This window comes from Fragaria vesca, unplaced genomic scaffold (genome assembly GCF_000184155.1).
Source record: "Fragaria vesca subsp. vesca unplaced genomic scaffold, FraVesHawaii_1.0 scf0513033, whole genome shotgun sequence".
Taxonomy (NCBI): domain Eukaryota; kingdom Viridiplantae; phylum Streptophyta; class Magnoliopsida; order Rosales; family Rosaceae; genus Fragaria; species Fragaria vesca.
In genome coordinates, this window is record NW_004443429.1 from 54725 (window position 1) to 70511 (window position 15787).

The 15787-nt window shown below is 42.5% G+C and overlaps 1 protein-coding gene across 1 annotated transcript; it reads left to right on the plus strand.

The window, feature by feature from the left end:
- Nucleotides 1-10751: 10751 nt before the first annotated feature.
- On the plus strand, nt 10752-12234 carry LOC101303383. The gene is made up of 3 exons (XM_004309696.1): nt 10752-11135; nt 11388-11660; nt 12085-12234. The coding sequence occupies exons 1-3, from the start codon at nt 10752-10754 to the stop codon at nt 12232-12234; spliced, it is 807 nt and encodes a 268-aa protein (XP_004309744.1).
- The last annotated feature ends 3553 nt before the right edge of the window (nt 12235-15787 follow it).

Consider the following 15787-nt stretch of genomic DNA (forward strand, 5'->3'; position numbering starts at 1 on the left):
TATGGACGAGTGTAAATACATACATATATTATAGAGTCTGAGAGGCTCGATATTTTATGGGATAAAAGTTTTATCGCTTGCGGCATGCATTCGATTTTTTCCTTAGAAATTAATTTGGGGAAACATAAATATTTTATTTATTATTTTATTTATTATTTTATTTTCGTCCACTCACTCTAACGTTATTAAATGTTTTCCCCTGGGCCCTTCGTTTTAAATTGCCCAGTCTGCAGAGTTCGGGTTGGATCTAGTAGGAGACGAGGCATAGTCACCCGCATTTCTGCCAGTTTTCGCCAGTAGGTTACCTGTTCAACCTACTCGTGTTTTCTTGCTTCCGCTTGTGTTTAGTAGCTCTGAATACTTTAGAATTTTTGTATATTATGTGATGTTCAGAAGTGTTAAATTAAGAGTGTAATATGAAATTTTCGAGTTAGGGTTGTCCATCTGCAAGGGAGATTTTCTTAATCTTTTCAGTAAATTTTCCTTGGAGGTGGTCCCCGCACGACTTACTCTGGGTTTCAGGGTGAAATTCGGGGTGGGTCGTGTCAGGCGGACCCGATTTCGACCCGAGGGCGTTCCGACCGTGCGGCGGCGACGCAGTTTGGAACCAGTCGGGATAGACGCTCCTTGGCGTATTGGTTCGTTTGCTGGTGGTCTTCTAGCGCGGCTCACGGTGTGGAGTTGCGGTGAAGGATTTCCAACCTTCCAGCCGGTTTTCCGGCGTGCTCCGACCGATTGGGCGGGAACTCCAGGTATGAAAGATGTTTGGTTTCACTTGTTTGTCGTTTTGGGTTGCTTGGAGTGTCAATAGAATGAGGTTTGGGGTGGCGCGTGGGACCCAGGCGCAGTCGCCTTTGGCGGCGGATGGAAGTGCGTCCGGGCAATGTGAATTGGTTAGTTGCTGTGTTAGCTAGTATGTGTTGCTATGAGTGACTGCTTTACGGATTAGATTCGGTTTTCCCTTAATTAATCTTTTGGAAATTAAGGAGATTGTAGTTGTAGATATGACATGGTGTGTGTTAACTTTTCTATGATCTTGAGAGGTTTCGGGGAAAACTTGTTCTCAAGGGACAAGTCTTTGGGTTAAATGAGGTCAAGGTCCAAGAGTGAAATGTCATAGTCGCAACTAGTAAGTGATAATCACTTGTTTTGTTGGTCACTAAGTTGATTTGTGCTATCTAGGTGTTGGACAAGTTGGTGTTGTGCTTGTTCTTGATGAGTTTCTTTTGTGAAGACGCAGCGGGATCTTTAGGTGAGTAACATCTCACCAAGGTCCATTTTCAGACTAATTATTTTATAATTATTATGATGTGATTGTGATGTTGATTTTGAAGATTGTTATGATGTGATTGTGATGTTGATTTTGAAAATGAATATGATGATGATTGTGATGTTAATGATGATGATGAGGTTAATGATAATGTTGATGGAAATGTTGATGATATGATGATTATGATGCAATTTTTTTTATTGTGAGTAAATCTCACATGGGTTCTTAAGGAACCAAGTTTATTTTTATAATTTTATTATTGTTAGTTGTGAAATTCTCCTTAAAGGAAAATGATTTTTGTTTTAAAAATAAATGAGCTTGATCGTCAACGGCTCATGGATAAGTGAAAATATGTTTTCTGGTAAAATAAAATCTTCAAAAGGACTTTCGATCATGTGATATTGTGATATTGAAATATGTTGATATATCATTCTAGTGGGAATATTTATATCTTCGTTTATATAATTATATCTAGGCGGAAAGATATAATTAATGAAGTGCTCTTGTGTTGTCTTCGATGAGATATTTTATACTGTGAAATGTTGTTTAAATAGTCAAACCGGGTTCCAAGCCTTTAATCGGGTGATTGGTTACGGTTATGATTATATTATTAATTTGTGATTTGATAAGTGTTATGATGGGAGAGTACTTGAATGCATGCCTTAGGGTGTTTCTGTGCATTAGTTGTGTATGTGTGTGCCTTAGTGGTGATTCTTAGATTAGGAGCCTTCGTGGTGGACTAGGAACCAAGTCTTGGCCAGGTGATTGGTTACGGTCAGTATAGAGCTCTAGTCTGTCAGTCGGTACTTCATGGGGGATGACTAAGTGTTGACGAACCCATGACAACGCATTTGTTTGGTTACTTATGGGGGATGACTAAGTGTTGGCGAACTCATAAGTAAGAGTAGGGAAATGTTTGTGTGATGTTCTTACATGTTGTTTAAATTTCTTGCTTTGAGTATCTCCTGAACTATGCTTATCCGCAGAAGATTCTTAAATCTTAATTGTATGATTTTAATAGAATTCTTGAACTATGTTTATTTATAGGATTCATTTATGATTTTGAGTGATTTTAAATTATTGTGTTTTCTTAATTGTTTCTTTTGAATTCTCTTGCTTTTAGGCGATTCTTGAACGAAGTTGCCAATGCAGGAATTACCAGTTTTAATATATGTGATATTGGGATTGTTGTGTTATTATTTTGGGAGTTACTCATACGAGCTTTTTAGCTTACCGGGTTTGTTGTTTACAACCCGGTGCACCAATTTATGATGTAGGGGTTAGACCTGCAGGTGATGATCAGAAGGTTTGAGGCACTAGGAGCTGGGTTTTTGACGATATACATTTATTTGTATTTTATGGTAGTTGTTTTTAAGCTCTTGTGAGCGAAATAGTTTATTACTAGACTTTTGGAAGTTGATGTAATTAAGGAGATTAAATGTTTAACTCGGTTGATGAGTTTATCGACATTTATATTTCCAGTATTTGTTTTTAGTTCTGGAATTGTTGAGCAGATTATGGGATATTTAGAATTTGAGTTTTATCATGCCCAAATTTTTGAAATTTACCCTTCGAAAAATCGGGGTGTGACAAGAAGGTCATGCATAATCCAAGAAACCGAAAACCAGAACCCGAAGAAAAGAGCCTTTGGGAAAGATATAAGAGCGGTAATAAAACCGTAGGACCTTTGCATGATGGAGCAGGATATCAATTCATTGTGTCTTATGGATTAGCAGAGTCAAGTCAGTCTTCTGAAAGAGTCCGGAAAAAATTGAATTACAGTTGGGACGAGCACTCAGACCATTCTAAATCTACCTTGCAAGATGAAAGTCAATTTATTACATCCAAAGATAAAGAAAACTCTTAGGAGAGTTCTTATTGTATCCTAAAAGAGCAGCCTCAACTAACCGATCCCAGGGTAAAGGATCAGCTAGTCCGTCTCAAACAACAGACGGTAAAGGCATGCTAAGTCTGTTAATGGATGCTGCTTTGCCAAAAAGTAGAAGAGCCCCTTTAGGGCGAACAAACTACCTATGGTTACTGGAAAAAAGATTATTTTTGATCAGCAGTTAAAGATCTTTCAAAAACCAGTATTCAGGACAGATAGGCTTTTGGACAATATTTTATACGCCTTCTATGAAGGTAATGAAGCTCACTTGCTTCAATCTCTTAAGGCATTAACAAAAGAATTTAAGGCATTAACAAAAGAATTGTATGGATTCCATGCAAAAGATAAAAATGTATCGGTGGGAAATTCTAAGGTTTATACCTTGAGAATCCTGTGCTAAAGTCCCTATTTTAGCACTAGAAGAATCTGAATGGTACAGCTTCTATAATCTCTTAGGAGGTTTTGAAAGTAAAAATGTTCTTCCACCAACATTGTCAGCAGTCCTTGGCCCATATTATGGGAGGTATTTTATTGATGTTCAAGCAGAATATCCTCAGAAGCATAAATTGTGGCTCATGGAAAATGATTTCGTTCATAATCTTTGGACAAAGTCCAATAAATATTTAAAAGGATTCTCAAATATAATATCTGAATCTGTTAAGAACATTAGAACTGATGGAGGCATCTAAAGACTAAAATTCATATCAACTCAGCCAGAATGGGCAATGGTAAATGGACAAGTGAATTATATTTCTCCATACCATCATGTCAGGTTAATTCAGGGTCCGATATAAAACCAGCCATTGCAGGAAGCAATGATAGACCAAATCAAAACATCCCATGGATGAAGGTTATGGCTATAACAAGTATCCAAAATATGGTCCGAAAGGATTATGATTCAGGTCTTCTGGCAAGTGGTGAAAATATAATGGTCACTTGCTATAACCATCCACCTCTAGAAAGTTGTGACTTTTCACAGCTCTAATGGGGAAAGAAGTTGATTGCACGCTAGCTACCACCACATAGCTAGAAGAGATTGAAAATGATGAAAAGTATAAGATTCCTTAAGATTCAGATCTTGACGATGAGGAAGATGACACCACTCGTGGAGGGGAATATAGTGATCCAAACTCTTTAGCCAATTACAATGAGGAAGAATACCACAACATCACTAACAAGATGGAATACTGAACGGTTGCCAACGCATCAAGACAATGAACATTTCTCTCTGATAAGAAGTTAGTGGCAGCCAAAGCATGAAAACAAGAGACTTTACTTTTTCAAAATTCAAAAGTAAAGTTAAAACCTTATCAAGATTAGATTCCTCATGTTGTGCACTTATTTTTAGATAAATTTTAATTTCAATTTGGAGTCCGCTCCCTATATAATGAGCCCTAGTCGTCAGTAGGAAGACATCAGAAACTTGAGATAGAAGTTCTCTTATTTTAATTTCAATAAGAGTGTGTTTACTATACTGTGTGGAAGTACTTTCCGGTTGTAATCATCTGGTGCGATGTTCTTTTATTGCAAGTAAGTGTCTGTACTTATAATTATGGATAACTAAACAACTTTTAGCTTTTTACCCGAGAGTGAGGCTTTATGTTTTGTATTTGTATTTATGCTAGAATAAATAAATTCTATCTTGTAAATATATGCATGTTTAAGTTTGCATTGTGTTTCTATTTTACAAATACTTTGCTTTTAAGATCTAAGAAAATTTCATACTAAGACAACAGTGATTCCGCCAAGATAGTAACCATTTAAACAAGAAGTCGTTAGGTGAAATAGTGACATGTTGAAGACTAGTTCTTAGGATGGTGAGTCTTAGTCTTAATAAGTTAAAAAAAAAAAACTATAAAAAGACAGATCTACCCTTTTTGTTGTCTACACTTTAACGGAATAGTTACAAAAATTTTAGTATGTCATTGATAGCAAAGTAAGAGTTTAGGTATTACATTGACAACTTTGTAAGTCTGGCTGTCTAGGTATCAAACTGACCGAAACACAAGAGTTGAGATATTGTTGGTGTAGTTTTCTCTTAATCAAAAGGGCAAGTTTATTGTTCATTTCTTATATTTAATATTTGATTGAACAAAGTCCAAAAAAATTGATTAAAAAGAAAGTAATCTAAAAAGTTAGATGTATGAGACCTTTACTCTTTTACACTCTTATCCTAAAAGGTTCCTAGTCATAGGATTGGACATTGATAATCCGAAAAGACCAGCAATTACTATGTGTGCTCAATATGGAGGATGATATATTAGGACCCACCCCGAATTTCACCCTGAAACCCGAAGTAAATCCTGCGGGGACCACCTCCAAGGAAAATTTACCGAAAAATTGGCATAACCTCTCTTGAAAATGGACAACCCTTCCTAATAATATCTGCAAACACTTCTGAAAATTTAAATCCAACCTTAAACTCCTAGAGCCTTCGTGCTCCCCAAATCACAACACCACCCAAATTATTTACTAATCTAAACAAATCTCATATCCAACCATTTATAGGTTCAGAGCAACTCTAACAGGAAGAAAGGAAACATAATAAATTAATAAACGGAAGCTATATGATGACTATGCCTCATCTCCATGTACGCCCGACCTCAACTATGCAATCCTGCAAACTGGGCATTTTAAAACGAATGGCCCAGGGGAAGACATTTGAACCGTTAGAGTGAGTGGACAAAAATAAATTAATAAAAATATTTATGCTTCCCCATTTTAATTTCCAAAGAAAATATACAGCATGCGGCAGCTCAAAAGCACTCAACTCATAAACTGGCAATTTCACGACTAGCTCCGGCTAGTCACCAACTCAAATAAAATGGAGCCTCTCAGGCTAAATTATGTATAATCATATATTCGTATGTATTTACACCCGTCAGACTCCTTGTATGAATCCTAGAAACAATTTAGAAAAATAAAAATTCATACAAGGCTACAACGCTGGCGTTTAATGCTCACGTTGCACCATAATGGTATTTTTCCTCATTATGACCGAAGAGGACGGTGTATTTATATACACGTGAACTCCCTATATGAAAACCTAAATAAACCAGAAAAGAAAGTAGTTTTCATATAGGGCTATGACGCTAGTGTCTAACACTCACGTCACGCCATAATGGCATTTTACCTCATTATAACGGACCAAGCACGTATGGCTAGCTAGCATTTATATACATACTATACTCATAATATCCATTAAACATATCCACCGAAAATCTCATTTTCGAGATCTCTCCAAAGGAGGAAAATTGCCAAATATCCGAGAAATAAATAAATCTCAGGAAAAGAAATAAATGATCAACAGAATAATTCATCGCATGCTTTTCAATTAAAACAAAGGTCCACTCACAACTCTAGGCATAAGCCCGACGAAATCCAAATCGCCACTCCAGTGAGGTTTCCTGGAACTCTGGCACAAATATAAAATTAATTTCCCAACTAAAAATCCAATAATTAAACACAATGGGCAAAATTAAACGTGAGCCTCGCACACACTCATCATTGCCCAACTTCGTCATTCTTAACTCAAAATTGCTCAAACTTCACCGAACAAACCGGCAGCCCTAATGCAACCTTCCACAGATTAATGAATTAAATCCTTCAGCCGGATTCTACATTATTCAACCGCCAAAAATACCACACTTCGGAAATTCATAACCCTATCCAAAACTCATCCAAAAATTCCATAATTCACTTCAATAAACTCCCCTTAATATTCCAAATTTAAAAACATTAAAATCTCCCAATCGGCGCCCGCCGGCAGCGGCGGCCGGAGGCCGATTCCGGCGACCTCCAATGCCTACCAAAATTCAACAGCAGCTTCCTCTCAACCCCCTCTACAACTTTCCTAACTAGCACAACCACAAAATCCAAGCCTAGCTAGGGTAATCGAACACAAACACCTAAAAAGTCCTAGGATTTCAACTTCGAATTTCTCCTTACCTAGCTCAAGAGGGAGTGAGCCCTTTGGAGGGATTGATGCACGGGAGGAGAGCTTCACAACGAGCCAAGACTCGCCGGCTATGGCGGCCGGAGGAGGGAGCTCCGGCAAATGGAGCAACCGGCTGCTAAGGGAGTTTCCTCCCCATTCAGCGGCGTAACAGGCCCAGTCACCAGCCCAGTCGAGGAGAGGAGGCGGCGGCAGTCCGAACGGGACCGGTGCGGCGACCTGACTTGGCCGGACAGCGTCGGCGGACGGAGGATTCCAGCAGAGGAGGAGAGAGCTCGGGAGGGGAAGGAAAAGAAAAGAGAGAAGAAGAAAGAGAGGAGAAGAAGAGAAGAAAAGAGGAAATAAAAAATGGGGTTTGGGCCTCACTCACCAACCCGGCCCAACACCACAAATATTACCCAACTCCACCAATTTAACACCCCAAAACAAAATACCCTAATAAAAATTACCTTTTACTAGCTAAAATTTACCATTTTTACCGTTGTCATATTTTTCTCCTACGAATAATTCTCCGTAAATAACCGTCCCCCAAACCCCTCTAGGGACCAATTACACTATAACCTCAATGACGGAGATGGTAAAATTCTTATTATAACTAAGCTAGTAAATAAAGTAAAAATTTAAGGGTCGGGATGTGACATGATACGTCTCTTGTCATTTCTGTAGAGACACTGTAGCCGGTAGTCGATAAATACCTCCCTAGCCCAAGATGCTACCGAAAGCCCAGCATGAGATAGACCGAGCAGACCCCATCCTGAAGGTTATAGCAGTCTGGACCGGGCAAGAGACACACCACATAAGGCCAAATAAACAAAACTCAGTAGTATATTTGTTTCACATCATATAACAAGCAAGAAAGAAGTAAGGCTGGGTTCAGTTCATTTCGATTCGATTTTAAGCCCAAACCGAGAACCAAACTGAACTAAAAATTCGGTTCGGTTCGGTTAGGTTTTCAGTTTTTCTGAGTACTAAACCGAAAACCAAACCGAGAGTCCGGTTCGGCCCAAATTTGGTTTTTTTTTTAAAAAAATATATTTTTAATCTTTTTTTTCTAGTTGGGTCTGCGTAGTTAATTTTATTTTTCTGTTTTTGATGGCCTTTTAGCCTCATTTTTTACCGTTGCTTAATGTGTGCATCAAACACATTAACAATTGCCAACAGTATTCAAGTTCATCTACTTGAAAATATAGAACAAACCAGAACAAGACTGGGAAACTTGTAAAAGAAAAACAAGAGCAAACAACTATACATCCACAAAACTGAAAGAATGGGAAAAAAAAAATAGAAGCATTCGACTAGGAGCAAATCCCTCCTCTACTATGACTCTGTAAGACAAACCCTCTTTCTCTCTATCTCATTGCAAAGCAAACAGGAGCTTCCATGTTGACTGCACAAAGTACAAAACACAAGAGATCAATAAGCCAAAGACAATAAATAGAACAAGGTCACCAACACAAAAATGAACACACAGAATGTAGAATGCTTAATCAAGAGGATAGATGATATGATTGGGATACAATTTGCAGTCACTACTTTTATATGTAGAAAAGCATTTTAAATGTACAAGTTATCATACATACTTGTGGAAAGGGACAAATAGATACATCTTTATACGAAAAATATCATCATGAACTTGCACAATCAGAAAATGGGTAGGTACTTAATTCGACACTTATATGTAAAGGATGAAACCTAAATTTACACAAGCTTTTAACTCAATTTTTATGGATTTAAAACGATCAAGGGTTTTCGTTGTGTGAATCGGAAAATTGATCCCAAATTGAACAAAACTCACAAATCAACATCACCCAGATTAAAGAAAATGAAGAAGACATACAGAACTATGCATAACTAATAGATCAACACATAACTTTACCCTGAAAGTCTGAATCACCACATGATTCAACAAAAACTAATTAAACTTTGCTCAAATAACAAGCATAATTCAATACCATTAATTGACTCACCATTTCACCAATGCCTATTTGGTATTCAAACAAAACGATGATGTATAATTGAACATTAGAAGGTTTTGGTTTCACATAATGTGAAATTCACGGTAAGGATGAAGATGGAAGAACATACAGCTATGGTTTGGGGTTGTTGAGCATCTGCAAAACGGCATAAGCAGCTTTTTCGACCTGTTCTTTAATTTCCTCTCTTCTTCACCAGAGTAGAATCCTTGCACTGGAGAGAGGAATTGAGAGGAGAGGAGAGGAGAGGAGAGGTTGGAGGACTGGAGTCCGGTCGCAGAGATGAGAATTAGAGAGGAGAGAAGGCTCTGATAAAGAAAAAAGGAGGAGAGGAGGCGAAGCTGCAAAAGTGAAACGCGAGAGACTGAGAGACTCTCTCATTAGGGTTTCGGAAAAAAAAAAAAGCCAAAACGATATCGTTTTAAAACGTTGACTGGAGAGGTACGTTGACTTCGGTTTTCTCGGTCCGATTTGGTTTTCGGTTTCATCTGGTTCGGCCCGGTTTTGTTTTCGGCCCGATTTTTACGGTTTCGGTTTGGTTTTCGGCTCGGTTTTTTTCTGTTTTCAGTTTCGAAGTGCCACCCCTAGAAAGAAGTCCACGCATGGCTATAAATACAATGTTGAAGTCAACCAAAACGGTAAGAAATCCCCTAGCATTAAATATCCTATACCAACCCTGAGACTGACTTAATCATCGGAGAGAGAAAGACCGGAAAGTCCCGGTCAATCTCCTATTGCAGGAAACTAGTCAACGACATCCAAGAGCAGAGATCACGCCAAAAGCTTCTACGAGGTCTACAGGATCTTGCAAAAACAATTGGCGCCGTCTGTGGGAAGCTTTACAAAAGGTCAACGTGACTCGATGGCTGAGTCAAGCGAGTAGATTGAAGTGAACAGATCCACGCTGGAGAACTAGCACGGTCCCGGCGAGGAGAGAACGCCGGGGACTGCGGCGCGAAGTAAGGTATCAGGTGAGAGGCATAATTGCACGCCCGTAGGGAATGACTGGGAAAGGACACCGGACGGGACGATGCATGACCTCACGCAGGAGGAAGTGGAAGACATGGTTGAAAGGTTGAGAGCAGACGTAGCTCGTTTGGAAAGAGAAAGAACCTGGGACCACCTAGAGGTAGCAACCCGGGAGAAAAAACTGGAACGGGATAATGCCACTATAATAAGCGCGTTGGCACGAAGGTTGGAAAGTGACGAGGCAATCGAGCGGGCATGCCATCTTGCGGGAACAACAAGCAAAAGACAGAGAATCCCCGATAACGCCGATGCCCACATCCCACAGAACGGTCCATGTTGGGGTCAATCTGTTTCCGGAAGGCATGGAGGGCGAGGGCCCTCCACCGCTCCCAACCCCCGTCGAGGAGAGAGGCAAGAACCAATGGGAGTAGAGGCGGCTTTGATGGCCATGCGGGATAGTGTGGTAAACCTTACCACAAGAGTGAACGAAGCAGAAAGACGGCTCACAACCCGCCCGGGATGGGATTCGAAGAAAGAGGGGGACCGTTCACGAGGGCCATCACGCAGACCTTGCGCTCTCACGCGGCTAAGCCTTTGAAGTTGAGCTACAGGGGCGAAGGGGACCCGTATCTCTTCTTCGATAGCTTCAAATCTCACACCAATGCTAAAGCTTACTCGGACGTTGTGTGTTGCAACATGTTTCAAGAGACACTGTCAGGAGAAGCGTTGAGTTGGTTTTACGAGCTCCTGGCCAGCTCGATAGACAGCTTCATGCAACTGGCAGATAGGTTTGTGAACCGTTTCATACTGCGCACGGACGGGCAGAGCACAAACCAGCTATTCAAGGTGAAGCAAGGACACGGTGAAGGGCTAAAAGCCTTCGTAAACCGTTGGCAGGGAGCCACAGCAAAGGTCAGGAGTTTCGACAAGAAAGTGGCGGAAGAGGCGTTTGTCCAAGCCTTGTTGCCTGGGAAATTCCTATATGCCGTAAAAATCGAAAACCCGCGGGGTTATGATGAACTAATGGAGATGGCAATTAGGCATGCTCAAGCAGATCATGATACGTACGAGGATCAATCCGTGAGCAAGAGAAAAGAGGATACGTGGGCCGAGTCCTAGGGGCAAACGATCCAAGAAGTAAGAACATGGAAAGGGGACCAAGAGGGACACGCTTTCACCCCCAGCAAGAGGTATAAAGAGGGAGGTAAGAAGCCCTCCAAGCAGGTGGGAGGCCCGCTAGGGAAAGGCAAAAGGGGATACCATGAAGGTGGGTTTACAAAGGCTGCTCCCGCAGCTAGAGAAAACTTCACAACCCTGACATCAACTCCTAAGGTAGTGTGGAACGAGAACAAGGGTGCAATCCCAGGGCCCCCGACAAGGAAATTCCCACCATCAAGACTGACCAGGGAGGACACTAGGTATCACAGGGAGGCCACGCACGCGATTAACAATTGTGTAGAGCTCAAGAGGGCGATAGAGGGCCAGATAAAAAGGGGTAAACTGCAGCAGTATGTGTCGGGCCAACGACAGGGGGCAGGGGTTCCCATTTATGGGACGATCAACACAATCCGTGGGGGAGCACGGTTAGACCAGAGGAGTAACAAGGCAAAGAAACAGTGCACCAGGATCAGAGAAGGGCGAGAGATATTCACCTTCGGGAGCTGCAACAATTAGCATGTCAACGTGAGCTGGAGATTAGTGCCATTTGTGGAAGGGGAAGAGCAAGGAATCAGGCAGCCTCACGAGGACCTGTTTCTTGTCACCGCACAATTGGACCATTATCTATGCAAGAAGATCCTAATTGACACTAGGGCATCGGTGAATGTGCTGTTCAAAAACGCTTGGCAAGCATTGAGAAGAGGGAACAGTAAGCTCACATAGGATAATGAGTCGCTGATAAGTTTCTCTAGAGACGTGGTGCAGCCCTTAGGCTCAGATCACATTGCCATGATCTTAGAGGGTATAGAGGGGAACACGTTGAGAGCAGGATAGACTTCATAGTGGTTGACTGCAACTCGTCTTACAACAGGATACTGGGGAGGCCGGCCCTGTGGAAGATAAAAGCCTTTATTGCTGGGCACATGCTGATGATGATGAAGCTGCCATCCCCAGCGGGTATAGTGATGATCTGGGGGGATCAGTTGGCAGCGAGAGGTTGCTATGCCATCGACCAGGATAATGGAAGAAGGAGGGCGAAAGTATTAGTCTCAAGGAACCCTAAGGCCCTCGCGACGGATGCCTACAAGAACCCAAGGGTCAATGCTGCAACATAGGGTATCATGACCGAGAGGCCGGGATCCGTTGAGGAGACAGAGTTAATTTAGATCTCGGATGAGTTCCCCGCGAGTACCGCAAGAATAGGGACGGGGCTGCCCCTCGGAGTGAGGGAGGAGCTCATATGCTTCCTGAAAGACAACAGCAAGGCATTTGCCTGGCAAACGCAGATGTCCCCGGCATCTCGAGAGATATAGTGACACACCGGCTGGGAATCCGGAAAGGTATGCGCCCGGTGAGGCAAAAGCGCAGATCATTTGATTCGGCTAAATATGACATCATCAAGGGAGAGGTGCAGAGGCTGTTGGATATCCAGTTTATCAAGAAAGCCAAGTACCCGCAGTGGTTAGCCAACGTGGTCATGGTCCCCAAAAAGTCAGTGGGGCAATGGAGGATGTGCATGGATTACACGAATCTTAACAGGGCATGCACTAAAGACAGCTTCCCGTTGCCACAAATAGACCAAATCGTTAACTCGACCTCCGGGTTTGAAATGCTAAGCTTCGTGGACGCATATGCTGGGTCTAATCAGATAATGATGGACACGGAAGATGAAGAGCATACCGCGTTCACCACTGACAAGGGAGTGTACTATTACAAGAGGATGCCGTTCGGTCTGAAGAACGCAAGAGCAACCTACCAACGCCTAATGAACAAGATGTTTGCTAAATAGCTGGGAGTAACCATGGAGGTGTATGTGGATAACATGTTCATGAAAAGTCTTACCGTGATCAAACATGTAGGCGACTTGCAGGCAGTCTTTGATATTGTCCTTGCGTACGGTATGGGGCTGAACCCAGACAAGTGCCTATTTGCAGTTGTTAAAGGGAAGTTCCTGGGACACGTGATAAGCAGGCAAGGAATCGAAGCAAATCAAGAGAAGGTTCAGGCCATATTAGATATGGAGGTCCCTAAGGTCAAGAGCGATGTGCAGTCCCTGACAGGCAAGATAGAGGCCCTCGCTAGGTTTGTTTCCAGACTCACGGACAAGTGCGTGCCGTTCTTCAAGCTACTGAAGAGTCAGCAATGCAAGCTAATCAATCGGGGGCCCGAACAAGAAGAGGCTTTTAGGAAAATCAAAGAGTATCTGGCATCGGTGCCTATATTGTCAAAGCCGATCCCTGAAGAAATGTTGTATCTCTATTTGGCTGCATCTGACACGGCAGTAAGTTCAGCCCTGATCAGGAAAGATGATGTCGTCGAGCTCCCGGTGTATTATGTAGGCAAGGGCTTCACCTTGGCAGAGAGCAGGTACCCGGACCTTGAAAAGTTGCTCTAGTGGTCATTGTGACTGCTCGGAATCTAAGACATTACTTCCAAGCACATTCCATCACCTTGTTCACTAATTGCCCGCTCCGGCAGGTTTTGCAGAAGCCGAAAGCGAGCGGGAGGCTGGCCAATGGGTGATCGAATTGGGTGAGTTTGACGTACACTACGTGCCAAGAGTAGCCGTCAAGGGGTAGGCAGCTGCAGACTTCATCTCGAAGCTAACGCCAATGAAGAACGATGAGGGGCATCCTGTGAGTGATTTATCTGAGGTAACGATAGTCCCCTGGGAAGTCGATCTAAGTTGTAAGTTGTATGTGGATGGCTCTGTAACTAAAGCCAAGAGTGGGGCACTGATAATATTGGTCAACCCGGATGGGTTCAAGTACAAATACGCCCTAGAGTTCAAGTTTGTCACATCCAACAATGCAGCTGAGTATGAAGCGTTGATCGGGGGACTACAGTTGGCACAAGAAATAGGAGTGAGGAGAGTGCAAGTGTTCAGTGACTCGCAGCTGGTGGTAAACCTGGTCAACGAGACCTTTGAGGCCAAGGAGCCACATCTAAATTCCTATCAGGCACTGACAAAGGCTCTCATGCACAGGTTTGAATCAGCAACAGTCACCCAAGTGCCCAAGAAGGTCAAGGTCAAGATCCTAGATCGGCTTAGCATTAGCAAGACAATCTCGGAGATATTTGCCATCACAATTTGCCCTAGGGAGCCCACATGGATGGATCCAATCATCGAATTCATTAAGAAAGGGGTCCGCTCGGAGAATAGGCGACAAGTAAGGAAGTTGCAATCACGGTGTGCAAGATACACCCTGATAAATGATAAGTTGTACCGCAGGGGTTATTGTTTCCCCAACCACAAGTGTGTGTCAATAGAGGAATGTGAGACCATTCTCCAGGATATCCATGAAGGAGTTTGCAGCAATCATTCTGGGTCAAGGTCTTTGTCCTTCAAGGTACTAAGAGCGGGGTACTTCTGGCCCAATATGGGGAAAATGGCGGACGAAGTATTAGCGGGATGTGACAAATGCCACCAGCACGCTAAAAAAGTCCATTCCCCATCCATTGCCCTCTCGATCCTGATGTCTCCATGGCCTTTTGCGCAATGGGGACTCTATCTAATCGGGAAACTCCCCACAGCTCCTGGATAGTACAAGTATGCCATTGTGGCAGTGGATTACTACACGAAGTGGGTTGAAACGCTAAGTCGAATAACCACCGACCTTGTAAAGAACTTCCTCATGAAGAATATCTACTATAGGTTTGGGGTCTCGGAGACAATTATAATAGACAATGGAACCCAATTCAATAACCCAAAGCTCATAGAGTTCACCGAGGACATGGGGACCCGGATGGTATTCGCGTCGGTAGCTCACCGAAAGACCAACGGGCAAGTAGAGGCGGTTAACAAGATCATCAAGAAACTACTGAAGAAAAAGTTAGACGATGCCAAAGGGTTATGGGCACAGAAGCTCCCAGAAGCATTGTGGGCTATCCGGACCACCGCAATAAAGTCAACAGAGAAACGCCTTTCAGCATGGCATTTGGCACAGAAGCTGTCATCCCAATTGAACTGACAGTGCCATCGGGAAGAGTTGAAAACTATAATAAGGAGACCAATGCAGAGGGGCTCCAACTGAACATGGATCTCATTGAGGAGAAAAGGGAAAGGGTCGATCTACACAACCAAGTGTACAAGCAGCGGGTTGCCCGGCACTACGACAGTAAGGTCAGGCCTCGACCCTTGGGCCTAGGAGACTGGGTGATGAAGTGGGTAATGACCAAACCAATTGCCCTTGATCCAACATGGGAGGGACCCTACGAGATAGTAGAGGAGGTTGGCCCAGCAACGTTCTACTTGAGGAACCGTGATGGCATAGTCACCGGGCACCCGTGGAACACCGAGCACCTTAGCTTTTACCCTGTTTAATCAAAGTTGTGTTTTGGGAACTGTAAATCATGCCCATTGGGTTAGCTAGTCAACCCGGGAGGATGCCTTCATTTGTTTTGACAACAACTAATACATAAATAAAGAAGTTAAATTCATAACACCCGGAGCAAAACTATAAGCTTGTGTATACCAACAGGACCCACCGGGTTCAAGAGGCAACAAGATAAAAAGAAAACACCAAGAGGAGAAGTAAATAAGATCCATCTAGAGGCAACCAAAAAAAAAAAAA